Source organism: Mastomys coucha, unplaced genomic scaffold, assembly GCF_008632895.1.
Source record: "Mastomys coucha isolate ucsf_1 unplaced genomic scaffold, UCSF_Mcou_1 pScaffold22, whole genome shotgun sequence".
Lineage (NCBI taxonomy): Eukaryota > Metazoa > Chordata > Mammalia > Rodentia > Muridae > Mastomys > Mastomys coucha.
Window position 1 is genome coordinate 109,423,973 of NW_022196905.1, and position 25,594 is coordinate 109,449,566.

Genomic DNA, 25,594 nt, shown 5'->3' on the forward strand with positions numbered 1-25,594 from the left:
GGTGGAATCTCAGGGTTGTTTTGATTTGCATTTCCCTGATGACTAAGGATTTTGAACATTTCTTTAGGGGCTTCTCAGCCATTTGGTGTCCATCAATTGAGAATTCTTTGTTTAGCTCTGCACCCCATTTTTTAATAGGGTTATTTGGCTCTCTGGTGTCTTAACTTCTTGAGTTCTTTGTATACATTGAATATTAGCCCTCTATCAGATATAGGATTGGTAAAGATCTTTTCCCAATTTGTTGGTTGCCGTTTTGCCCTATTGACAGTATCTTTTGCCTTACAGAAGCTTTGCAACTTTATGAGGTCCCATTTGTCAATTCTTGATCTTAGAGCATAAGCTATTGGCGTCCTCTTCTAGAAATTTTCCCCTGTGCCTATTGGCTCGAGGTTCTTCCCCACATTCTTTTCTATTAGTTTCAGTGTATCTGGTTTGATGTGGAGGTCCCTGATCCACTTGGACTTGAGATTTGTACAAGGAGAAAGGAATGGATCGATTTGTATTTTTCTACATGCTAACCGCCAATTGAGCCAGCATCATCTGTTGAAAATGCTGTCTTTTTTCCACTGTATGGTTTTAGCTCCTTTGTCAAAGATCAAGTGGCCATAGGTGTGTGGGTTCATTTCTGGGTCTTCAATTCTGTTCCATTGATCTACCTGCCTGTCACTGTACCAATACCATGCAGTTTTTTATCACAATTGCTCTGTAGTACAGCTTAAGGTCCAGGATTGTGATTCCACTAGAGGTTCCTTTATTGTAGAGAATAGTTTTGGCTATCCTGGTTTTTTTTGTTGTTCCAGATGAATTTGCAAATTGCTCTTTCTAAGTCTGTGAAGAATTGAGTTGGAATTTTGATGGGGATTGCGTTGAATCTGTAGATTGCCTTCGGTAAGATGGCCATTTTTACTATATTAATCCTGCCAATCCATGAGCATGGGAGATCTTTCCATCTTCTGAGATCTTCAATTTCCTTCTTCAGAGACTTGAAGTTCTTGTCAAACAGATCTTTTACTTGCTTAGTTAGAGTTACACCAAGGTGTTTTATATTATTTGTAACTATTGTGAAGGATGTTGTTTCCCTAATTTCTTTCTCCATCAACACATAACCTTTTAAGATTACATTTTATTTAGCATGCACGTGCGTCTGTGCATGCATTTGTGTGTGTGTGTGTGTGCACGAGCATGCATATGTTCACAGAGGCCAGAGACCAACTTTTGAAAGTAAGTTCTCCTCTTTTACTATGTATAGGTCCTGGGGACTGGACTCAGGCCATCAGTCTTGGTAGCAAGCCCCTTTATCCATCTTGCTGGTTCCCGACACCTTAAAACCAGTATTGTAGATTTCTGACAGCCTGTCTCCCTTATCACATCTACGTCTAGAATCTTGGGGACTTTGGGGCTGAAGATGTCTCTGCCTCAAGACATCATTTGCACTTAGTATGTCCTCCACTCTAATTCTAACCCAGTGGTTTTTAACCTGTGGGTGTGCCTCCTTTTAGGGGTCATGTGAGTCTTTCACAGGGCCACATATCAGATATCCTGCATGTCAGATATTTACATCACAATTTGTTAACAGTAGCAAAATCCAGGAATTATTTTGTACTTGAGGTACTTGCAGCAATGAAGTAGCACTGAAAATAATTTTATGGTTGGGGGAGGGAGGGTCACTACAGCATGAGGAACTTCGTTAAAGGGTCGCAGCATTAGGAAGGCTGAGAACCATTGGTTTGTTGCAACACCTGGCATGCAACACACACAGACATCCTGCTGGCTCTCTGGTACATCACCACCCCTTGCTGGTGCCTGACATATCTCTGGGAAGGCCCCAAGCTACTGGCTACAGTATAGCTGGTTCTCTTAGTGAGAGGAGGTCTGAGCATGGGAGCGGATGCATGCTATCTAATTCACACCATGTGAAGTCCCCCTGACCCCCAGGCACGTGTTCTCTTCCCATGAATAGATAGCCATTGCCATTTTGTAAATATCTAAATAGATGCTGAAGTCATCACACTTCTTCAGCCCTCCAAGCATGTTTGGAAAGAATAGAAAACTCATCTTTAAACTCACCCTCAAGCAAGTATCCCCAAACTCTGACTTCTTAGCCTAAATACTATGGCTTTTATAGGATTTTGATTTTTAAAATAAGGGCTATGTAACTGGGCATAGTGATCCCAAGTGCTTGGGAGGTAGAGGCAGGAGAATCAGGAGTTTAAAGTCAGCCTCAGATACATAAGCAAGTTCAAGATCCGCTCTCACACTGCTGGGCTTCAAAACCAAATAAACAACAAAAACAACAACAACAAAACTGCACGTATAGACCGAAAATTCCACCGATATCCTCTGAAATGTTTCTCTGGGGAAGATGCAGTTTTAGAGGTCATCATAGCAGCTACTTAGATGGCTTGGGAAGTCTAGTGGGGATGGTGACTTTGGGGACCAGATACATTGTTGCTGCTATCTTGGATTCTGATGAAGCTGTTCACTCTAAAAATATTTCTCCCTGGGGCTCTTGAAGCTCAAGAGATGGGAGATGCTTGTGTTGCTGCTCCTTGCTCCTAACCATGTTTCAGTAACAAATGGTCTTTCATGTCTGAGCATGTAGGTCTTGTTACTGTTGTTAACAGTCTCTGCCTTCCCTTTTGGCAGGACAGTTACATTTTGCTCAAGGGCATGGTGAAAGTGGTACTAACAGTTGCCACTAGATGGCGCCATAGTTCTGAGCAATAGACAGACCGAAGAGGAGCTTGGAGTGGAGGAAGCAGTCTTGTGATTTCAGGTGATTTCCTGCCCTAGACAGACCACACTCTAGACTCTGCTCTGCCACACAGATCTTCCGTGTCTGTCTTCTCATGCTTAATTACAAAAATGGGGATTGTAGTAAAGTAATGCTCCCTTTTCCCTTAGAAAGATGTCGTGAACATCAGGGAGACCAGACTTCAAACATTGGCTATCAGGGTGCGCTCACTAAAGCCATTTCTTGGGCACACTTCTCAAGACATGGCAAATTTCATGACCTCCTTGTAGGCAACAATGAGAACCTGGGCACAGGGTAGCAGTGGGGGAACCCACAGTTGGGCAAGGTTGACCAAAGAGTTCTGAGCCAAAGCTGGATGATAGCAAGAAGTTCTAGGGCACTGTGGCACACTTGGGACAGCTGTGGGTACAGGTGACACAAAACAGGGAAGGGCTTGGGACATTTTGATTATAAATGTCAAATCATTTAAGGAGCGAGCTATGGTTACTGTGATTGAACACAGTACAATGTACACATAAAAATCACCGTGTACAGTATTACAGTTGTAATGTTTTTATGTAATTATGAATCAGTTACAAATAAGTTTAGGGTCTGGGGAGATGGCTCAGTCAGTACTGCACAAGCATGAGGGCCTGAATCCAGGTCCTGAGCACCCCATCAAAAAACCAGCTAGGGAAGCACATGCCTAGGATCCTGGCATTGGGAAGCAGAAACGGGAGACCTTAGAAGCCTGCTAGCCAGTCAGTCTAGCTGAATCCACAAACCCCAGGCTGAGAGTTCTGTCTCAAAATGTTAAATGTATAGAATGCTATAGTGTTTGTCAACTTGACACAAACCTGGACACCCCTGGGAGGAGGGAGACTGAGCTGAGGAGTCTCTCTCACTACCTTAACCCTGGGCATATCTGTGGGGATTGTCTTGATTGTGCCCAATCCATTGTGAGGGTACCATCCCCAGGCAGGTGGTCCTCAGGTGTAGCAGAAAGCTAGCTGAGCAATTCAGAAAGAGTGAGCCAGCAGGCAGTGTTCCTCCATGACCCGTGCTTCAGTTTCTGCCTCGAGTTAATATCTTGACTTTTTTCACGATGATGGACTGGTCCCCGTAAGCCAAATAAATCCCTTTGCTCTCTAAGTTGCTTTTAGTCAGCGTTTTATTTATTATCAGTTTTTTGTCTTTCTTGATACTGGATCTCACTGAATAGCTCTGGCTGGCCTGGAATTAAAGGTGTCCACTATCATCCCTGGTAAGGCAGAGTGTTTTGATCATAGCAGCACACAAAAAAGACAAAGTAGTGGAGGGACACTCAGTGTTCACCTCTGGCCTATGTGTATGTACATATGTATACACACACACACACACACACTCACACACGAATGCATGAGCATACATGCACAAACTCAGGCATACCCACATGCATGCATGTTCAGGCACACACACAAACATATGCACACACACTTACACACACAAACAACCTTAAACAAGCAAAAATAAATGTAATTTAAATTTAAAAAGAGTGCAAGAACTCCTTTGAGCCTCTGTCTCATCGTTTGCAGAACATTAACAGTGAAGGAGCCAGCACAGCACGCCGGAGGGGCTGTGGAGCGGGAATCAGATAATCCATGTGGGGTATTTCCATGCTGCATTGAAGGGAGCAAACCAATCAGTAAATGGCATGTTGTGAGCAAGTGGCTCATCTGTGAATCTGTCCGTCCGTCCTCAGGGCCCCCTCTCTCCTCTCACTTCTCACTTTATCTGAAGATATTCTGATGTCAACCTCTGCCTTCCACATGTGCCCATGCACAGCATGTATATACGCATGTGCACACATACATGCCATTTCTTTATGTACACTGCAGTTAACCATACATCCATTTTGAATCTATACTCTACCTGTCCATTTATCCATCTGCCCATTCATTCAATCATCTACCCATCCATTCTGTTATCCATCCATTTATCCACCCACCCACCTGCCTATAATCTACCTATTTATCCATCTCTTTACTCATCTGTTTATTCACCCATCTGTCCACCAAAATGGTGTATGTGATATTAAGAACAAGTCTTGCTCCAATGGTATGGAATAGGAACATTGTTAGTATGTACTCAGAAATGTTATATGCTAATATAAATAATTATATTACGCAGGCAAAGCACCTGGCACTGGGTTGTTGCATTTACAAAAACTCACGAGTGATGGCTTGTTCTACTAAGATCTGACTGCCACACCCAAATGCCACACCTTGAATTCTTCCTTGGGCAGATGTCAAACATCCAGCTCAGTTTTATTATCCAGGGCTTTTGGGGAAAGGGAATGGTGGAGTCTGGGAGAGAAGGCAGTGAGTAGAGACAGGGAACCTGGTGGGAGAGTGGAGGGATGCCTGGGACCATCCTCTCAAACAACCATATTGTTAGAAGTGTCTTCAGCTGATCTCAGGGACATGGTGCTGGCTTGCTTTCTTCCATGGGGACTGGGCCCCTCTATATCAGGATAGTGCGATGCCGGCTGGGCAAGTTGACCCGGTTCTGTAGCCAGTTGATGTAGTCCTCCTGTGGCATATGGATGATGTGTTCTCTCACAAACTGTGGGGTAAACATAGAGTTACTCTCAGAGTCTGGTTTGAAAGCTAGGCTAGATGGCCACTCCCAACCTCTCCTTGACATCCCAGAAGCCTTTGTAAGTGAAATCCAGGATGCCCCCGATGACTCAGATACTCATATTTAGGGTGGTGTAAAAGTAACAGATTTTTTTTTTAAAAGCAAGGCTGAAATGTATCATTTGACATTGGAACACATACTTAAAAATATGCCTATGTTATACATGGTTTTTAATGCATGTTTCTTGATTTACATGTTTGGTAATGACTTATCACCTTGATGTTTATTTTAGTCAGAGTAATTTATGTTAGTCAGAGGACAAATTTGAGTTACCTTTTAAAAAAAAATTTATGTATGTATGTATGCGAGTATATGAGTACACTATAGCTGTACTGATGGTTGTGAGCATTGTGTGCTGGGAATTTGAATTCAGGACCTCTGCTTGCTCTGGTCAGCCCCGCTAGCTCTGGCCCAAAGACTTATTTATTATTATATCTAAGTACACTATAGCTGTCTTTAGTCGCACCAGAAGAGGGCACCAGAGTCTATTAATAGATGGTTGTGAGCCACCATGTGGTTGCTGGGCTTTGAACTCAGGACCTTCAGAAGTGCTCTTAACTGCTGAGCCATCTCACCAGCCCCAGAGTTACTTTCTTTTTAGAAAAAAATTTATTTTTCATTTTATGTGTGTGAGCCTATGTGTGTGCCTGTGGCTGGAAAAGGGTACCAGATTCCCTGAAACTGGGGTGACAGGTGGTTGTGAATGACCATATGGGGGGCAGGGAAGTGAGCCCAGTTCCCTTGGCCAGAGCAGTCAGTGATCTTAACTGCGGAGACATCTCTGAGGCCCTTTGATGTTCTTATTTGAATTAAGCAGAGGCGATGTGTTTGCTCCAGGGGCTAATGAATGTCCAGTGCGGGGCAGTTCAGGAAGACAAGGGCTCGCTGAAAGCCACCACGGAAGCTGATCCTTTTTATAAGACTCAAGAAAGCTGTTGTTTGAACTGTCAGTTTCTCTTACTGTGCCCAGCAACACCCATTTCTCGACTGAGTTGTGACATGGGCCAAAAAATGGACAGAGTAAGACAAGCAAGGGGTGACAGCTGGCTCCGTGGCTGGACTGAAAGAGGCTCTAATGTGGCTCCTGAAGCCACACTTGTACCAATGCCATCATAGCCACTGCTGTTCTGATTCACTCTGCCGGGGAACAGCCCAGGGATCTGCTACCCTCCCCTCTGCTGGCTTTGGCAGGCATCAAGCACACTCCTAGTGCTTCTATGTGCACACAGGCAAACACGTATACATGTAAACCAAAAATGAATCTCAAAAAGAGAAAGAGAAAGAGAGAGAGAGAGAGAGAGAGAGAGAGAGAGAGAGAGAGAGAGAGGGAGAGGGAGAGGGAGAGGGAGAGGGAGAGGGAGAGAGAGAGAAAGAGAGAGAGAGAGAGAGGGAGAGAGAGAGAGAAAACCACTCAAATTTGCTGTAGTGGCTATTCTTGGTTGTCAAGTTGGCCACCTCTGAAATCAACTAAACCCCAAGCCACTGGGGTTAATCCGTGTGAGGGAATTTTTCTTAATTCAATTGTTTGAGGTGGAGGAAAGCCACTTTTAATCCGGATCTGTTGAGGTGGGAAGACAATACCTTTGATCTGGGCCACACCTTTCTGTTGGCAGCCGATACAGAGGACAGGGAAGGAGGAAGCCCCTCTTTCTGCCAGCTTGCCCAGAGCCTGCTTCTCTGAAGACAAGCTCAGACATTCAACCTTGTGGGCTGAATAATGACTGGGCTTTTGTAGACAGCCATTGTCTGGGGCTAGCAGGACTGCAGCATATAAAGCACCCTGACGAATCTCCTTTCTATATACACATATTCACTCTATATGTTGTTGGAGAGAACCCTGACTAATACATTTGCCTTTTGCCAACAGACCAATACTTTCAAAGTTGAATGAAGTGGGCCAAGTTTAGAGCTATGGCGTTTGGGGCTATGAAGTTGGGAGCTATGCAGTTTGTGGCTTCATATGAAGTTGGGAGCTATGGAGTTTGGGGATATGGAGCCGTGGGCTGTGTTGATCCAGCGTATTCCTCTGACCTCCTTCCGGCTAATGTCTGCTTTTTTAGTCACCTAACAACTCTTGCTGGAGAACACTTCTGTAACTAGCTTCATGTGGATGACGACTCCCAAGAGTTCACTGGATATGAGGCCATGGGTTCTTACAGTATTGGAAAACCAAACATGTCTGACTGGGGAAAAACATGTTATCAGAATGGTCCCTGTTCTGGCTCATAACCAGTCTGAGCCTTGTTGGAGTGATGCAAAACTCACCGTCTAAAACCTCAGTTTTTTGGGGCTGGCGAGATGGCTTAGTGGTTAAGAGCACTGACTGCTCTTCGAAAGTCCTGAGTTCAAATCCCAGCAACCACATGATGGCTCACAACCATCCTCTTCTGGTGTGTCTGAAGACAGCTACAGTATATTCATATAAATAAAAATAAATGTTTTAAAAAAAAACCCTCAGTTTTTCCACACTTACCTGTATTTCAGGCCAGACTGGTTGTTTGGGGAAAGAGCCCCACTCTAGTTTCTTGCTTTGATCTTTAGCTAATTTTAAGCTCATTTTATTGCCATTTACCCAAGAAAATTTGAGGACAGCAAGAAAACCCAGCTAGATACATTTTTTTCTTTTTACTTTTCTTTTCTTTCTTTTTTTTTTTTTTTTTTTTTTTTTTTTTTTTGAGACAGGGTTTCTCTGTGTAGCTCTGGCTGTCCTGGAACTCACTCTGTAGACCAGGCTGGCCTTGAACTCAGAAATCCTCCTCCCAAGTGCTGGACGCCACCACTGCCTGGCCTCTTTTTACTTCTTAATATCTTAATATTTCATCAGTATATATTCATTATATAAAGAGATGTGTTTATAATGCCTCTGCCTCCCAAGTGCTGGGATTAAAGGTGTGCACCACCACTGCCTGGCCTCTTTTTACTTCTTAATATCTTAATATTTCATCAGTATATATTCATTATATAAAGAGATGTGTTTATAATGGTTCAAGAAGAGCATGCTCATTGACCATGTCTCTTGCCAATTACTCCTCCTGTCCCCATTCCCATCAGTCCCCTTAAATTTTCATGTTGTGTGTGTGTGTGTGTGTGTGTGTGTGTGTGTAGATGTTTATGTAAAATCTAGGTTCTACATAGAGAAATTCTGGTAGTCTGGTTTTTAAAGCTTAATATAACAATGCTAAGTGATGCCCACTTCTCTGTAAATGGCATGAGTAGCTTTTTATAAAGCCATTCATCCTTAAAGTCTTCATTCTGGTTCAGCAGCTCTTTTAAGATTAATTTATTTTTATCTTGTGCGGGTGAGTATTTGTCTAGAACAAATCTGAGTTTGCATCCCAGGAAAAGGCTTATGACGCACACAAACCCAGTGTTTCATGGGGGCCCTTGCTCTTCTTCAAAGGTTTGTGATGCTCTCCTGGGCAGGAGCATGCCAAGTGTCAGTCCCTGTCCTGGGAGCTCATCGTTAGGAAAGAAGGGGGAGCTTACGTAGCTTTTTCCTCCTTCCTACTCAGGGAGAAACACTCTTCTGTGCACCTGCATAACTGAATCCACAAGTAGCAAGTGCAGGGAGGGACAACTGCCCTCAAATTAGTTCTGTCTAGTCTGTCAGAAGTCTCCCTGAGGGTGGGTCAGTGAATGGAGTAGAGTCCACAGGGCCTCCTCCTCCACCACTCTTGGCCTTACCTTGGGTCATCCTGTAAAAGGCCAGCCCATCCTTAAGCCTGTCTACTCTTAGAGGCTCACGTATGATTTGCTTTATTTTAAATGATCCTGAAGCCCCTATTTAAAATGCACCCATTAAAATACAACCTGTTAAAACTAAGGAGGCATGGGCTGGAGAGAGAAATCAGGGGACTAAGTGTGTCTGCTGCTCTTGAAGAGGACCCAGGCTTGGTGCCCAGCACCCACATTAGGAGGCTCATAGCTGCTTGGAACTCCAGCTCCAGGGGGATCTGATGGCTTCTTTTGTCTTTGGTGAACACCTGGACTCCTGTGCACTCCCTCCAATACACATAATTTAAAGGCAAACTGAGGGCTAGGCTGGCGGTTCCCAACCTTCCTAATGTTGTAACCCTTTAATACATGCTGTGGAGACCCCAGCCATAAAAGTATTTTTGTTTCTACTTCATAATTGTAATTCTGCTTCTGTTATGAATCACAATGTAAATCTGTGTTTTCCTGATGGTCTTAGGTGACCCCTGTGAAAGGGTCATATGATACCCAAAGGGGTCGTGACATACAGTTTGAGAACTACTGGGCTGGCATGCTGGTGCAGTAGTTAAGACCATTAGCTGCTCTTGTAGAACACCTGAATTTCGCTCCCAGAACTCATATGGCAGATTGTAACCACAGGGAACATGTCCCAGGGGCTCTGATTGTGTTTTCTGTCATCTAAGAGCATCAGGCATTGCATGTGGTACACATATGTACATGCAGACAAAACACCCACATGCACACAATAAATAAATCTTAGAATACATAACCTTTGAAAACAAGGGTGCATCCTAAGCATTCTTTAGAAATTAGGGCCTTGCATTTGATTTGCAAGCACTCTGTCAATGGGAGACATCCCCAGCCTTCCTGTAATGTTTGATTTTGAGACAGGGTCTGGCTAAGTTGTCAGGAATGACCTTGGGCTTAGCTTACCCAGTAGCCCAGGCAGGCACTGGCATTGTGACCGGTCTGTCTCAGCCTCCAGAGCAGCTGGGAGCACAGGCCTGGACCACTACCTCTGGCTCCAAAAGCACTTTTAACTTTTCCTCGGCATCCTTACTGTTGTTGACGTCCCAAGCCTTCAGGGATGGTGTCTGATGGTGAATATTTCTCATCACCCCTTGAGTCCTGAATCTCTACCTCAACCTTCACAGGTCTCCTCAGGCTGGCACATCATCTCCTTGGTCACTTTCTGACACCCCTACTGACTTGCAATGTGTTTCTTCAACAAGTCAGGCCATGTCTTGCTTGAGGCCTTCACATGGGTTATCTTCTTGTCACTGTGTCTTGTGCCTTCTCTCCATGATTCTAACTTCTCGATGTTCAAATTTAAGATTAAATCTTACCTTTCTCGGTTGCCTTGTTTAGCTAGGTCCTCTCTGCTTTACTTTAAACCAGGATGCATGAAGATGCATCCAACACACCTGCCGCATGCCTGGGACCTCATTAACATGTCAATTCTGTATTGGCAAATTTGGTCTAGTGCCCGACCCCCCACTCAGCTCCCGTCCCCAAGCATGCAGTGAGGGCCACAGAGCTGGCCCATGAACCCACCACAGTTTGGACATTCGGAAGCATACTTTGAGATTCTCATTTCAAGGATCAACCGACTTACATCTCCTCCAGCCTACCTTTCTCCAGGGAGTGCCACTGACATAGACTCTAATGACCCACAGCATGCCAGCTCACTCCCTCTCCTGTTAGGATGTGAACTTCTGGAGGGAGGGGCCTTTGTGCTCGGGGATGACTGGGTCTAGCACACTTAAGCAGTGACTGACTGAGAACACCTGAGGCACTGTGGGGAGAGGGTGCTCATTACCTCAATGGCCACCGCAATGTCTGGGGAGCACAGCTCCCAGATCCGCAGGTCCTGGAGCACCTTAAGGAGGACGTGTGGCCGGATCCTCAGGTCCAGGTTCTCTCCAAACTTCTGCAGCTTTGTCAGGATCTTTTTGGCAGGCCGGAAGCTCTTCAGGTCCTCAGGGAGTTTGGACAACAGATCAAAGTACCTTCAGGCCCAAGAGGAGGGAGGCAGTTAGGGAGTCCAGGATGGGGCTGAGCCTCTTGGTCTGCCATCTTTTTCTTTTCTATTCCTCTTGGGTTGTTATGGAGGCAGCTTGAGGCTCTACCTGGGGGACTATCGCCTAAACCCAGTTTCTGTAGGGTCACACAGGAGGCGGCAGTGTTTACTTTTAAGGGGGAAAAAAGAGCCAGGGCTAGCTTCTGTTTCTCGGGTTAACACGGAAAGGGTGTGCTTTAAGTAAGAGGCTGCACTCGTTTTGCTGGGCAGTGGTGGCACACGCCTATAATCCCAGCACTTGGGAGGCAGAGGCAGGCGGATTTCTGAGTTCGAGGCCAGCCTGGTCTACAGAGTGAGTTCCAGGACAGCCAGGGCTACACAGAGAAACCCTGTCCTGAAAAACAAAAACATGCTGAGATGGATGTGGACACATCTGGGGGTGTTTTCTGGGTGACAACGGCAACAGCAATGATGATAGTGGTGATGGAGGTGGTGGTGGTGATGGTGATGACGGACATGACGGTGGTGGAGATGGTGGTGACGAAGGTAATAGCATGTGTATTTCTTGTCACTGTGATAATAAGCTCAGCCGACAGGCTGTGTGTCTCCTGCGACCATGAGGGATATGTTGTTGAGATGGTGGGACAGTGGGTTCTAACTCATTTCTGTCTAACCTGCTAAGTGACCTTAGCTCTTGGAGCATGCTTTCAATGTGGTCAGGGCATACTTGGGACAAGAGATGCTATGTCCTTCCAGAGTGTTCTCAGGGCTAGCAGGTACAACGTTTGCCACCCGTGCCTGACCACTTGAATTTGATCCCCAGAGCCCACAGAAAGGTGGAAAGTGAGAAGAGAATCCACAAAGTTGTCCTCTTACCTTGGCGAGTACCCCCAACTTTCTCCCCCCTCCCCAGTGCACTAATAATTCAATGATAACTATTATGTAATTTATGATAATGAAGATGAAGAACACCCTCCTCCACCATGCATGGGGCATGGTAGAAGGCTCTGAAGGAGAACTTTGTCCACTCAACATTCTTGGATTCTCGTTTTCATACTTACGTAATGCATTTGTCTAACACACAGTAGGCACAACTAGTATCCAAGAGAGCAAAGAAATGACTGGACGAGTGAGGGGCCCTTTGTTGGCCGGCTGAGCTTCATGTGACTTGGTTTTAACCCTGCTATGGCAGCCCCTACTCCCCACGATGGTACCAACAGCTAGGTCATTAGATAGGCTCCGTGGTCAGAAGCTCAGCACTAATTCTCCTCTCTAATATTCTCCATCTCTAATATCACACACACCATACACACACACACACACACACACACACACACACACACGAGGCACCTTTGGGAGCTGGTATATCTTTGGGAATTGCTCTGGCTTATCAGATAGTGAAGCTATGGAGGAATGAGGCACTGTGGGTAATTCCTCCATCTCTCCTAGGGCTCAGGGTCACCCTGGTGAGTTCCTGTCCCACATCAGTAAGAACTTGGGAGGGATTCTAGGTCTACCTCCCTCTTTTGCTGTTTTTCTTAGATGATCTTTCACTCATTCTTGGCAGAACGGGGGTGGGGTGGGGGTGGGGGTAGGGCATGTCCTGATATGGCAAGCAGGCTTGCAGTGTGGGAGGGAGCAGAGGCTCATGTCCTATGCTTACTACATACCAAGTGTGGCCCAGGACTAGCGAACAGATTCCTTCCAGCCTCAGTTTCCTTGTGAAATAGGAGTTTTGTGTGTGTCTCCCAGGACTTGGGAGATAAATATCTAACATTAAGTTTCTTAGGGTAGCCCCTGCCATCTGTCCGTCCCCTGGTTCATAGTGATTTCTTACAGCTGCTCACTATTTCCTTTAAAAATACCTTTAATCCTGTTTTAATTGACATAATCACTGACGTATATCTAGGGCAGGTGTGAGGCCTGTCAGGACTTTTTTATTTTGCTTCTTTGTCTTTTTAAGACAGAGTCTCACTATGTAGCCTTGGTGAGCCAGGAACTTACCCTGTTGACCAGACAGGTCTTGGACTCATAGAGATCCACTTCCCCCTGCCTTCTGGGTGCTGGAGTAAAGCAGTGTGGCACCACACCCAGCAAACATCAGAACGAGAGTGTACATGTGTGATGTCCCAGTCTGGATGCTTGGTGACGCACGCATCACTTCCCTGGTGAGAAGGCTCAGCACCTTCCCTCAACTTCTCAGGGCTGTCACCCTGCCATGCAGCAGTCCCCAGTGCTCACTGTGTGGCTGCCTGTTCTTCCGAGAGCACTGAGGTACAGTGTCCCTAGGGTATGTCTGCCTGCAGCTGCCCCCCACCCCTCCGAGAGATTCAACTATTTTGTGGGGTTATGCAGTGATATCTTCACAGAACGCAGAGTCTGCTGACAGTGCTTTGATGGACAGGTTTGGTATTGCTCTCGTGTGTGCATGTGTGTGCATGTGTGTGTGGGGGTTGGAGTTAGCGAGTGAACTCTTATTTCAAACACAAGGTAACTGTGAAACCTGGGACAGGCTTCATGAGGTGTGTGGTTTGGAAGCTGATAGGTGTCCCCCAATTGTGCTTTGATCTTGGGGGGGGACCCAACTGGTGGCCAACGGTAGCTGGGAGTTGACATCTCTAGGCTAGTAAAGAACGCTGGGACTGACCATGACCCAAGTCCCCAGCACCGTGTTGTCTGGTCTGCAGGGTCTTACCAGTGGTCGGCAATCTCCTCCGCATCCCCCTTCAGTATCGAGACCTGGTGCCTCATCTTTGCTATGTCCTTCTGGAAATTGGAGGCGACAATAAAGGAGTGGAACTTCTGGAGGCCTCGCTCCTCTTGGCGCCTGTGAAGTTGTATGGAGGAGGGGGAGAGCAGTCACACACCCCTCCCTTCCACCAGGCTGTTGTTATATTTAAATCATGTCCAGGCTTGCCCGGCAATAGCTCTCTTCAAGACTCTGAAACAATTTTTGCTGCCTCTAAGAGATGACGATTAAATTCTGTGTGCGGAGCACACTGAATGTACTACCAGGCACACAGTAGGTGCTTAACTCGTGTTGGTTAGTCTCTTCCCTAGTCTAACCATTTGCACACTTGCCCTCCCTCCAAAGAGGATTCATGTTGTGAGCATGCCCACGGCTGATGCCCCCCACCCAGCACCCACACTTTGCATCTTAGAATATCCCTTAAGGTCCTAGATGACCCATTTCCGACCCTTTCCAATGGTGTCATCGTGCTTAGAATTTCATGCCCTTTCACCGTAGTCTTTGGGACAAAGTATGAGCTCCGCTGGTAGGCTAGTAAAGCCTTTATGATCTGGCCTCCCTGGCTCTCTGATCTCTGCCCTCTGGGATTTTGCTTTTTTGTGGGAGTTCCTTCCTTTCTTAACTTCCTAACTGGTGTGTCTGGGGAGAGCCCCTGGTATGAGGCTTCTCTGAGTGTGCTTGCGGCGGCAGTGTCTGTAGGGGTCTAAATAAACCCCTTTACCTGTGGGGTTGATTTGCAGCATAAATGGTGTGGAATGGCAAAAGTCTTATGTCAGTGATGGAGCACGCTGCCTGATGAGGTATCCTAGGGACGGCCACCACTGCCGTTCACTAACCTGAGAACGTTTCCTTCAGAAAGATGTTTAGGTGGCTTCCCCAGGTTGGGAGTGGACCAGCTCTCTCTGTCCCCTCAGCCCTCTGCCCTCCCTGCCCTGGGTGGTAGATTCTTAGGTAACCATCTCTCTCTCTAGACAGTGAGCTCTGAGCAGGGAGGGAGGGTGAAGGGTCACCTGGGGTCTCCAATAAGATGGGTGAGCTTGGAGATGGACTGTAGTAAGGAGAAGGAACCCAGCGGCCTCTTAATGTTGAACTCCACTGACAGCAGTCTGACTATGTGTTAACTTCCTGCCCCTACCAGGTCTGTTCCTGCTTTGAGGGTTTGAATGTAGTTTCCCTGCCACCTGGGGTGATTCTCTTCCCTGTTTCTTCTATTCTGGGTTCCTCTGCTTCTGTCATGAGCATTCTAAAGCCACCTCTTTAGAGAGGACTTCCTGTGCTACCCAGCCTGACCCAGGACCCCTGGTTTGTGGCTCCTCCCCTCACTTTGACTCCTCCTCCTGCCCCTCCTCTTCCCCCCTCTCTCCTCCTCTCTCTCCTTTGCTGTTTCTCTCCCCTCTTCTGTGCTAGGCACACGTCCTTGCAGTGAAGGGCATTTGTGGGTTCTTACTTCCTGAGGATTTCCATCTTGTCTTGCAGGCAGAAGCCGGCCTCCTGGGCTACACTGTAAAACTTGGCCCGCATGGTGTTACACACCCCAGTCTTGCAATAGATGATATCACGGTTAGCTCGGCTGTTGACAAGAGAATCATTAGGGAATGGGGCCTAGTGGGTACTCCTGGTAGCTTCATGGGTCCCACTGGCCTCCCTGAGCCCAAGATGCCCTGGAGTGGGAACTGCTGGTCTCCAACCAGGCTCTCTGTTTTCACTGTGAGCCTCCTCGGCATCCCCTTAGGAGGCTGGGAGAATGGGTGGTACCCAGGCCTTATATGTGAGTCCACAGTGAGGCAGCTTCCACTGGAGCCTAGCAAAGGCAAGGGCAGTGAGCTCTGACTGCATCTCTACCCCATCTCAGATGCATGGCCTCAGGTGGGACATTGCATGTGGCCAATTCTCTGCCTGCTGCTGTGTAAAATGAGACAGTGGTCCCACATGGCAGGAATCCTGGCGACTATACAAGGCCATGGATGTAGAATGCAGTCCATGCGCTGCCGAGGGATCACATGTCACTTCCTACAGTGCTGTTCAGTGTCTGGTCTGTGAGACCTGTGTCCCTCTCTCTTGTCTATGGCTTCAGGGAATCTGGTCTGCACTGATCTATGCCCATGGTCTCGGGAGACAGAGGACGCCATTGCTACGGTGAGGTCTGCCTCTGGCCCACGCAGTCCACTTCCCCACCCGGCTTACCTCTTTGACTTCTTCTGGGTCACCTGGATGTGGCTCTCTCCACTCGTAGTGCTGGACCGCTCACTGAAACACCAAGGGGGCAGTTTCTAGTTGTTTCCATAAGATGTCCCTCTGAGACCCTCCCGGCATGTGCCAGGTCCCCAGAATTCAGGTGCAGTGGAGACTCTTAACCTGGGCACCAGGACCCAGCACCCATTAGTGTGCTCTGTCTCCAGTCTTGGGCCTTGTGCCTGTCACACTTTCTGCCTGGAGTGTCTTCCTTGTCCCCTTTCTGCTATCTCTACAGGTGTTTTTTTTTTTCTTCTTCTTCTTCTTCTTATGGTCCATAGTGAGCCCTGAACCCTCAAACTCCTCAACTTTGACCGTTTGCCTCAGCATGGTGTCAGGATGACATGAACCTTCACAGGCACATGCTAGGAAAGGGGTGGCCGAGAACCCCACCGCCCGCCCCACACTGCCTTTGGTGTTCTTCCCTGCAGACTCGGTTCATTCATGGAGAAGCTGTTCTAAGCCCGGTCCCTGGGAAGGCAAATCCAGGTTGTCAACTTGACCACACATGGGATGAGTTAAACCGAAGCTGCTGGGCACTCGTGGGAGGGCTTTTACTTGATTGGCTCATTTGAGGTGGGAAGAAGCACCTAAAACTTACAACACACCTCCTGGTGAGATGGTACGGAGAAGGGAACAGAAGAAGGAAGCCTGTCTGCCCTTACCCTTTCTGGCAAGTTCATCTATCCAGCTGCTGGGGCATCCCTTCAGTGCAATTGCAACCCACTTCCTCAGGATTCCCACACAGACTGAGGACAAGCAGAGACTTCCAGCCTTGTAGACTGAATGTGTACTGGATTCTTGGCTTTTCCTTAGGGAGATGGTTGTTGTTGGACTAACCGGACCACAGCCTTAAGTCACTCTTGTGTCTCCCCCCCCACACCCTTTAGTATAGAGCCTTTGACTCTTTCTAGTTGTGGAGTTCTGCTCGGGGACTCTAGCCGGGCCAACTCCCATGAGCAGATGAGCACTCGCCAGATCAGATCCACCTCCCCTCTTGCTGCCTTTCTCCCAGGACATGTGAATATCTGTGTGTGTACACGTGTGGTTACATATGCATGCAGCCACCTTCCTTTCAGTGTAGGTCCTAGAGACTCAGACTTAGCCTTCATGTTTGCATGACAAGCACTTTTTACCAACTGAGCTGTTTCTTTATCCCGTGCATCATTTTTGCTTTTGAGACAGGGTCTTGCTATGTAGTTCTGGCTGGCTTAGAACACTCTGTGTAGACCAGGCTAGACTTGAACTCACAGATACCACACTGCTTCTACCTCTTGAGTGTTAGGATCAAAGGTGGGTGTCAACCACATCTGGCACATTGAGTGACATTTGTCTTATTGGCACTTGCTCACCTCCCTGTCTCCCCTGGTTTCTTCCAAATAACTGAACAATGGACTGGGCCACTTTATTGCTGAGATCTGGGGTAATGCCATCTTACTCTCTATGCTGGTGGCTTCTCTGTGAGGTCAGGAGGTAAGGCTGTGTACCCTCCTGTGATGTTGGCTTCTCTGTGAGGTTTAGGGGGCAAGGCTGTCTTACCCACCCACAATGGTGGCTTGCATTCTTTCTAGTTTCATGGCTTGGGGGACTTTGGGTGGTAGAACTGGCCATCTCTCAGAGTCCTTCCTGAAGAAAAGACCCTGGCATTCATTTGCTGCCCTTTCTAGAAGCTTCTGGGTTTGGACCTAGAGGCTTCTGGCCTTTTAGGTGATGAGAAAAGTTATCCCACCTGGGCAGGATGCAGGGTGCTACTAATAATAGAAGACAAATGGGGGATATTGTTATCAGGTTCCAACCAGCTGCCCTGACCTGTGCAGATGAATCATGGGGAGATCATGTTGCTTCAGCCTTTCTCCTGTAGACTCCCGTCTCCTCAAAAAGGAGGTGGGAGATGAGGGGTGGAGGGAAAATGTGGGAACTGGGTTTAAACAGAGGAGCAGCATGTGCAAAGGGCCTGAGGTGGGAGGAAAAGTTGGGGGCACTGAGCAAAGGCCTCCATACGGACCAAGGCAGGGGAGACTAAGGTGGGCAAGGGGGCCAAGGCAGTCCACCTACTTCTCAGCAGCTAGTTGGCGGGCTTGTCCCCCTTCCACAGGTCTCAGCTCAGTCGAGGTTACCACCTTGGTGGCCAATGGGTTTCCCGCCCCCTCCATTTTTTTTCAGAATACTTTCCATAGCCATGGCTCTTGGCCAATCATGGGGCTACTCAAGGGATGCCTGTCACATTCTAAATTCTTAAATATGGAAAGAATTCAGGGATCCATGGAGGCAGACTGTTAGCATTCCTTCTAAGCTCTGCCCTACTGTTACCTGGCAACAGTCAGGTGTGCCTGACTCAGTATAAAAGGGGATGCTCACTCCTTCTTCTCTCTTGCTCTCTTGCTCTATTGCTCTCTTACCCTCTTACTCTTCCCTCCCCATTCCCCCCACTCCCACCCCAGTGTTCATGGCCAGTCTCTACTCTTCTCTCTGTCTCTACTCCCTTCCCAAATCCCCCTCCCATGCCCTAAATAAACTCTATTCTATACTATATCCTTTGTGTGGCTGGTACCTCAGGGGGAAGGGATGCCTCAGCATGGGCCTACTGCGCCTTCACCAAACATATTCCTGAGTCTTCCTTTTCTCTTTCTCTTTCTCTTTCTCCTTTCTTTCTTTCTTTCTTTCTTTCTTTCTTTCTTTCTTTCTTTCTTTCTTTCTTTTTTAAATAAAACACAGCACAGAGAAGAAAAACTTCATGTCAACTTCCCCAGCCTATCACTGAGGAGGCAATGGCGGACATTTGGCTACCTCTTGACAGTTGTGGGAGGTGGTCTCAAGAACCATTCATGCTCAGTGCTAATCCAACATCAGTGCTTGTTAGACCTGCTGTGAAGACTTACTCTATAATTCAGGGCTGAGGAAGCTCAGAGAATGCTCCAAATTGGGAGGCAAAGTAATCTAGCCATGTGTTATCACCCTCGATGCCTTTAGAATCCTAATCTATCATGTGCACTTATGACATTCTTCTGAGAGATCTCCATGGGCTTCCTCGTACGAAGGGTCCAAAGCACAGGGACGTCCCGGTCAGATGTGCGAGCACACAGTGTGCTTGTGCCATCTGCTTACTGAAGCTTCCAGACCGAGTACGTACAGCTCCTGGCCCACAGGAGGGACCCAGGAAGGTCAAATCAGGGGACCGACTCCATGTCACAAGACAGACTGCTCCAGGAAAGGGAAGGGTAAAGGTCACTCAGAGGGAGGTCCTCTAGGCCTATGTGTGTTTGCCTCACGGTATCATACTACAGATCTTGGGTAGGCAAGATGAAATTTAATTTTAAAATAGAAGACAAGGGATCACGTGGCATGCCCTCTCAGCTGTGTCTCTTCATGGGTGGGAAAGTTCAATGAAAATCATGGGAGAGAAATGTCGGGAGAAGTGTCTGGATGCTCATTGTCAGCCCAGGGGGCAAAAGGAGCTTGTTTTCAGAGATGCCAAAAGAAGGGAAAGGCGCCCCTCCCAGCCCTTCTTCCTGGGCATCTGTGTGGTAGTCCTCAGACAGGACCTGCTTCCCTGCCTTTAACACAACCCCCACTCCACCCTGCCTCCCTGCCGCTGTGACTCCCACCCCCCTATCTGCTGCAGGCTTCAAAATTTCCTACCTGGACTTGTGTGTGGTCTGCCACTCCTTCGAGCCATACTCACTCTTGACTAGCTTGACTAAAGACAGGATGCTGCAAAGCAAGAAGAATCTTTTAACAAAGTGTCAGATGCCTGGCCCTTTAGCACCAGGTGCCTTTAGAGGGACCAGATGCCTCCTTCCAGAGTGAGCTACGGAGCAGAGGAGGTGCAGTGGAGGGGAGAACACAGATTCTGGGCCATGTGTTCTGAGTTGTACTCAGAAACTGCGTTTAGATTCTGTCTTAGTCAGGGTTTCTATTCCTGCACAAACATCATGACCAAGAAGCAAGTTGGGGTGGAAAGGGTTTATTCAGATTATTTCCACATTGCTGTTGATCACCAGAGGAAGTCAGGACTGGAACTCAGGCAGGTCAGGAAGCAGGAGCTGACGCAGAGGCCATGGAGAGATGTTCCTTACTGGCTTGCTTTTCCTGGCTTGCTCAGCTTGCTCTCTTATAGAACCCAAGACTTCCAGCCCAGGGATGGCACCACCCACAAGGAGCCCTACCCCCTTGATCACTAACTGAGAAAAATGCCCTACAGTTGGATCTCAAGGAGGCACTTCCCCAACGGAAGCTCCCTTCTCTGTGATAACTCCAGCCTGTGTCAAGTTGACACACAAAACCAGCCAGTACAGACTCCCTCGCTTCTCTAGAGTCACACACACAAACATCAAGGTGAATTGCCTTTAGAGAATTGCAGAACCCCAGAAACACATATATAGATACTGTAGAACTGCACCTAACTCAGGAACTCACAGTCAATTAATCACCCCCTCACACACACAATTATATACACATTTTTAGAATTTCTAGAATTTTACATACACAACAGGAATTATACACATGTATATAGACAGATGGGGGCAGTTGTAAAGCACACCCAGAATTGCACACCCACCTAGAATCACACTCACCTAGAATCACACACTCACCTAGAATCACACACCCACCTAGAATCATACTCACCTAGAATCACACACCCACCTAGAATCACACATTCACCTAGAAGTACATGCTCACCTAACGTTCCACCCACACCACGAATTCCACATATATCTGTAATTTCACACCTGTAGAGTCTCAATGCTCCTGGAACTACCCCCACACATCATCATCCACACAGAAGCCTAGAACTACACTTATTCCCCACGGAATTCTATGCATATAGTCGAATTCCCAAGACTTGGAAATAGAGCCCACTTGAAGGGCTTACTAGAAACCAGAGCTGCTTTGGAGGCTCTGCCTTGGTGGGTCTGCGATGAGGTCTAGACGTTGGTGTCTTCCCCAGCGTCATGTAAGAACCATCGGTGCATATGACAAAGAAGCTATCTTCCTACAGCCTTGGAGCTGGGGCTGGGCGGGGCTGGGGTTTTAGAGCAGTCTCTGTGAACCTCTCAGCCTGTTGGCTGACCTCAGTGTAAAGTGAGGGGAGCTAAGGTTTTCCTGTCCCCGTTAGTCTCATAGAAGCTTCAATATCCAATTCTTTACTGAGTTGGTGAGATTTCATTTTTCCGGGAAAGAATTAATGAGGAAGGGCGATTTCTACAGTGTCTCTGTAGCTATGGTTATCATCGAAGCAAATTCAGAGTCCACATAAAAGATTTCTCCAGTGTTAGGTGCTTTATGAACCATATGGGAGTCATCGTGGATGTTCCACATCTGTGATGTAAGCTGTGCTGGGTAGGCTTTGCTTGTTTGTTTTGTCAGCTTGACAGAGGAATTTAAGAGCATTTGGGAAAAGTGAGCCTCAATTGAGAAAATGCCTCTGTAAGATCGGTCTGTAGGCATGTCTGAAGGGAATCGAATTGATTACTGACTGATGTAGCGAGCCAAGCCCACCATGGGTGGTACCATCCCCTAGGCAGATGGTCCTGGGTAGTATAAGAAGGCAAAGCAAGCAAACCATGGGGAGCAGCATTCTTCTGTGGCCTCTGCTTCAGTTTCTGCCTCCATATTCCTGTACTGACTTCCTTCAGTGTTGCACTGTGTGACCAGGGAGTTGCAGGCTGAAGTTAACCCTTTTCTTCCCAAGTTCGTTTAGGTCGATGTTTCATCACAGCAATAGAAGGAAGACCAATAGAAGGAAGACAGGAACACGTGGCGATGGTGACAGCGAACACACCTGTCTCAGCCCAGTGCTGCAAAGATTTGTGGCTCCTATATAAGGAATAAGAGTAATAACTGTCCCCCGCCTGGCATCTACTGGTTGCTAAGTCTATGTCAGGAAAATGCTGGCATGTTAATAAATGCATCATCTCCTTCAATGCTCTAGAGACTCATTAAGACAGACATAACTTCCAGCACGCTCAGAGTGCTTTACAAGCACAGTATGGTTTACTAATCTCACTATGGCCTTTTTGGATAGGCTGCTAAGAGGATTCATTTTACAGAATCACAACAAGACTTGGGAGAAACAGTGTGCCCGATATCACACAGAAACTGAATGATGGGATGGAGACATTTCCTAGTCTATTAGCTTCCAAGTGATACTTGGTGCTCCATATACCTAGGTACTCCACATATCTAGGTGTTCCATGTACCTAGGTGCTCCACATACCTAGGTGCTCCACGTACCTAGGTGCTCCATGTACCTAGGTGCTCCACACAGCTAGGTGCTTCATGTACCTAGGTGCTCCACATAGCTTAGGTGCTCCACATACCTAGGTGCTGCATTGTCTCATTTTAGAGATGGCAGGACACGTACTTAGGGAGGATGGAGACACCCGTTCTCCCGCACCAGGCTTTGGATCTGTACTAAGGTGACTTAGAAGCCTTTACAAGAAGGGAGGTCTCTCTCTGAGTGGACACTTGCCACTTTCCTTCATCTGTCCCTAATGCTGACCGGGTGAGCACCTTATGGACCGTTGTGCCACCTTAGGCAGTGGGTTTGAGCTGAGGAGGCAGCAGACAGATTCATCAGTAACAGGCAGAGGTGGGGTGTGATGTATTGGGAAACATCAGGCGGGGTATAATTACAGCAATAATGATAACCAGTAAGTCATAGCTGGTGTCCCGGTAGGCTGGGGCTGATGATGAACCTCCTCTTCTCTTCATTTGTTTTCTGTAAGTAATTTGCTTTCTCAGAGGGAGCCGCACATGAGGGGGGAAACTCTGACTGCACACTGGCATTTCCTCTGGAGCAGTTTTAGAGGCTACAGGTCTGTGGGCAAGGCTTTTCACCACAAAGATGGACACCTCAGGTTCAAGTTCAACACTGCTTGCAGTATCCAAAGATGCCTGTGCTTTTAGGATAAGAACAAAAGTCCTCCAGGCGAGGGCTTCCAGGATGAAGCCCCTCACTAGTGAGTGCTTTTCTCTATCTTGTTTTGGTTCTGTTTCTATTCCCTGACGATGTTGTGGTCCCTCCTAACCACGACGGCATATGGCTGCCTGCATACTCTGCCCCTCCCCCAGCTCTGTATGTTCATTATCTTTGACAGCAATAATGATATTGCCGTTGCCTTGCCTTTATCCCAAAAAAAGAAGAAGCTGATTCTCATGACTATCCCTCCTGACTAGATCGGTACCCCACCCCACCCCCACCCAGGGTCTTGCTATGTAGCCCAGGCTAGCCTCAAACTCAGGATCTTCCTGCCTCATCTCCCATGTGATAAGATTATACGTCGTATATGCTACCACACTTATCACATGCTTAGATTTCTCTGATTTTTTTTTTCTGAAGTGCTAGGGATGCAGCACCAGGCTTTGCATGCACCAGCTGAGCTCTCTACCCCTCACCACTGAGCTGTCTGTAGCTCAAAACTCCCATTTTTTTTTTTTTTTGTTCGTCTTTTAGTTAATTTGGACAACTCCATGCCTGTACATGATGTGTCTGGATCATATCCATCCCAATTCCCTTCTCTGTTGCATGTCATTTTAAAACCACACTCCTGCCTTTGCCCAGGAGTTCTGCACATGCTCTGGCCCCTCCCTGCTTGGCTCTGTGATTGGCTGCCTCCACCAAGCCACCCACACTAACCCGGCTTCTCTCTCTCCCCACTTTTGCTCTGTTTTATTACTTTAGAATTTGCCTACTAGCACAATTGCCGGGCATCGAATCTTCTGCCCTAAGCTTATCAGCTAGCCTGTATTTGCTAGCCTCTGCCGACCTCCTTGGCTATCCACCAGTGGCAGAGGTTTCCCTAAGATCTTACATGGTAGCTGCTTGCTTCTCATTCCAAAGCCTGGCTGAAAAGCCCCCCACCCCCACCCCCACATCCCTCTTTCCCCTCAACTCCTTTTCCTCCTGGGACCTGGAAGTCTCACCTGTCCCTTCCACCCAGCAATTGGCTCCCGGCCTCCTTTATTGACCAAATCAAGAACCAATGAGAGAACCAGGCCTTCCCATCAGCACCTCCCCTACACTCCTCCCAACTCACCTACTAAATACCTCTCAATATGGCTCTTCTAACCTTTGTGTTCTCTCTCTCTCCCCACCCCTCTCCTCTTTGCGTAACCCACTGGATCACTACTGCCCACTGGAATGTTGACTGACCCCATGCCTGGCTCTTGCTCAGATCTTATGCATGTCACCATGACAGCAGTAGGTTTAAGAGTGCAGCAGCCATGTTGTATCCAGGAGACAGCAATTCCAGGCCCCACCACACCCTCCAGGTCTTACATCCTCTCTGCCCCATCTTTTTCAAGGCTCAGTGAGCCTTGTGGAGAGTTGATATGCATGTCCAGCACTCAACAGCTGTTTGTCCTCAGCACTTTGACAGTTCCGAGTTTCTGTATTGACAAGCGCCTGCTGCAGAAGAAGCTTCTCTGGCCAACATCAAAAGCAGCGCTATTTTATGTAAAAAACCCTAATTTTTTTTAACACTAAGTCTTCGGGCCCTCCTTGAGTGCATAGTTTACACATACTCATGAATACTCATGAGGAGGGTGGGCAACAACAGGACCCCAGGCATGCTGAGCAGTGACATGTCAAGTCGGCTGCTTTGGGAGTTAGAACCATCTAGATGTAAGCAGTTTGAGTCACCCCACCACTTGCCAGCTGCGTGTCTGTTAGCTTTAGCCTCTCTGACTCCTGTCCTTTTATTTGTGAGGTAAAGAGAGTAGTTCCCACCCCGAGGGGTTGTTATAAGAATCCAGGGCAGTTGCACACATATGCAAGTACACAGTTTGGTGTTTGGCTCAAGAGTTGGTAACTGCTATCATGGAGGCCATGGCTAGTTGATGGACACCCTTTAGTTGCCCAAGGAATTAAGGTGACATACCTGGGAGCTTTCCTTTGTAGTTCGCTCTTCAACAAGATGGTTCTTCGGGCGTCTTCCCGGACCATCTCCAGCAGCTTCTGCAAGTCTGATGGAAACAGGAAAGATTACTCTTGCCCTGGAGACAGGATGGTACATGGGTCCCATGCCCAGCCTGGGGATGCCTCTGCCTGTGGGAGCCAGGGGCCCAGACAGGGATCCTACTGGGCATTGAAGGGGCAGCTCCTAGGGGCTGGCAGGTTACCAATCTGTCATAGTTGGGGTTTGTATTGCTGCATAAAACATCATGATCAAAAAGCAAGTTGGGGAGGGAAGGGTTTATTCAGCTTATACTTCCACATTGCTGTTCATCATCAAAGGAAATCAGGACAGGAACTCACACAGGGCAGGAACCTGGAGGCAGGAGCTGATGCAGAGGCCATGGAGGGGTGCTGTTTACTGGCTTGCTCCTCATGGCTTGCTCAGCTTGCTTTCTTATAGAACCCAGAGCCACTGGCCTAGAGATGGCCCCACCCACAATGCGTTGGGTCCTCCCCCATCAATCCCAAATTGAGAAAATGCCTTACAGCTGAATCTCATGGAGGCAT

General features: G+C 47.5%; 1 protein-coding gene across 2 annotated transcripts in view; it reads right to left on the bottom strand.

The window, feature by feature from the left end:
* Positions 1-5,003: 5,003 nt before the first annotated feature.
* Positions 5,004-25,594, bottom strand: part of Ccdc60 (coiled-coil domain containing 60) — a 166,713-nt gene continuing 146,122 nt past the window's right edge. For both annotated transcript variants that reach the window (XM_031337617.1, XM_031337616.1), the window contains exons 8-14: positions 25,011-25,095; positions 19,768-19,839; positions 16,081-16,143; positions 15,344-15,466; positions 13,843-13,974; positions 10,947-11,136; positions 5,004-5,338 (exon numbers count right to left, since the gene is read on the bottom strand). In XM_031337617.1, coding sequence (XP_031193477.1) covers positions 5,237-5,338; positions 10,947-11,136; positions 13,843-13,974; positions 15,344-15,466; positions 16,081-16,143; positions 19,768-19,839; positions 25,011-25,095 — 767 coding nt within the window. In that variant the 3' untranslated portion in view covers positions 5,004-5,236. The remainder of the gene's footprint in view (positions 5,339-10,946; positions 11,137-13,842; positions 13,975-15,343; positions 15,467-16,080; positions 16,144-19,767; positions 19,840-25,010; positions 25,096-25,594) is intronic.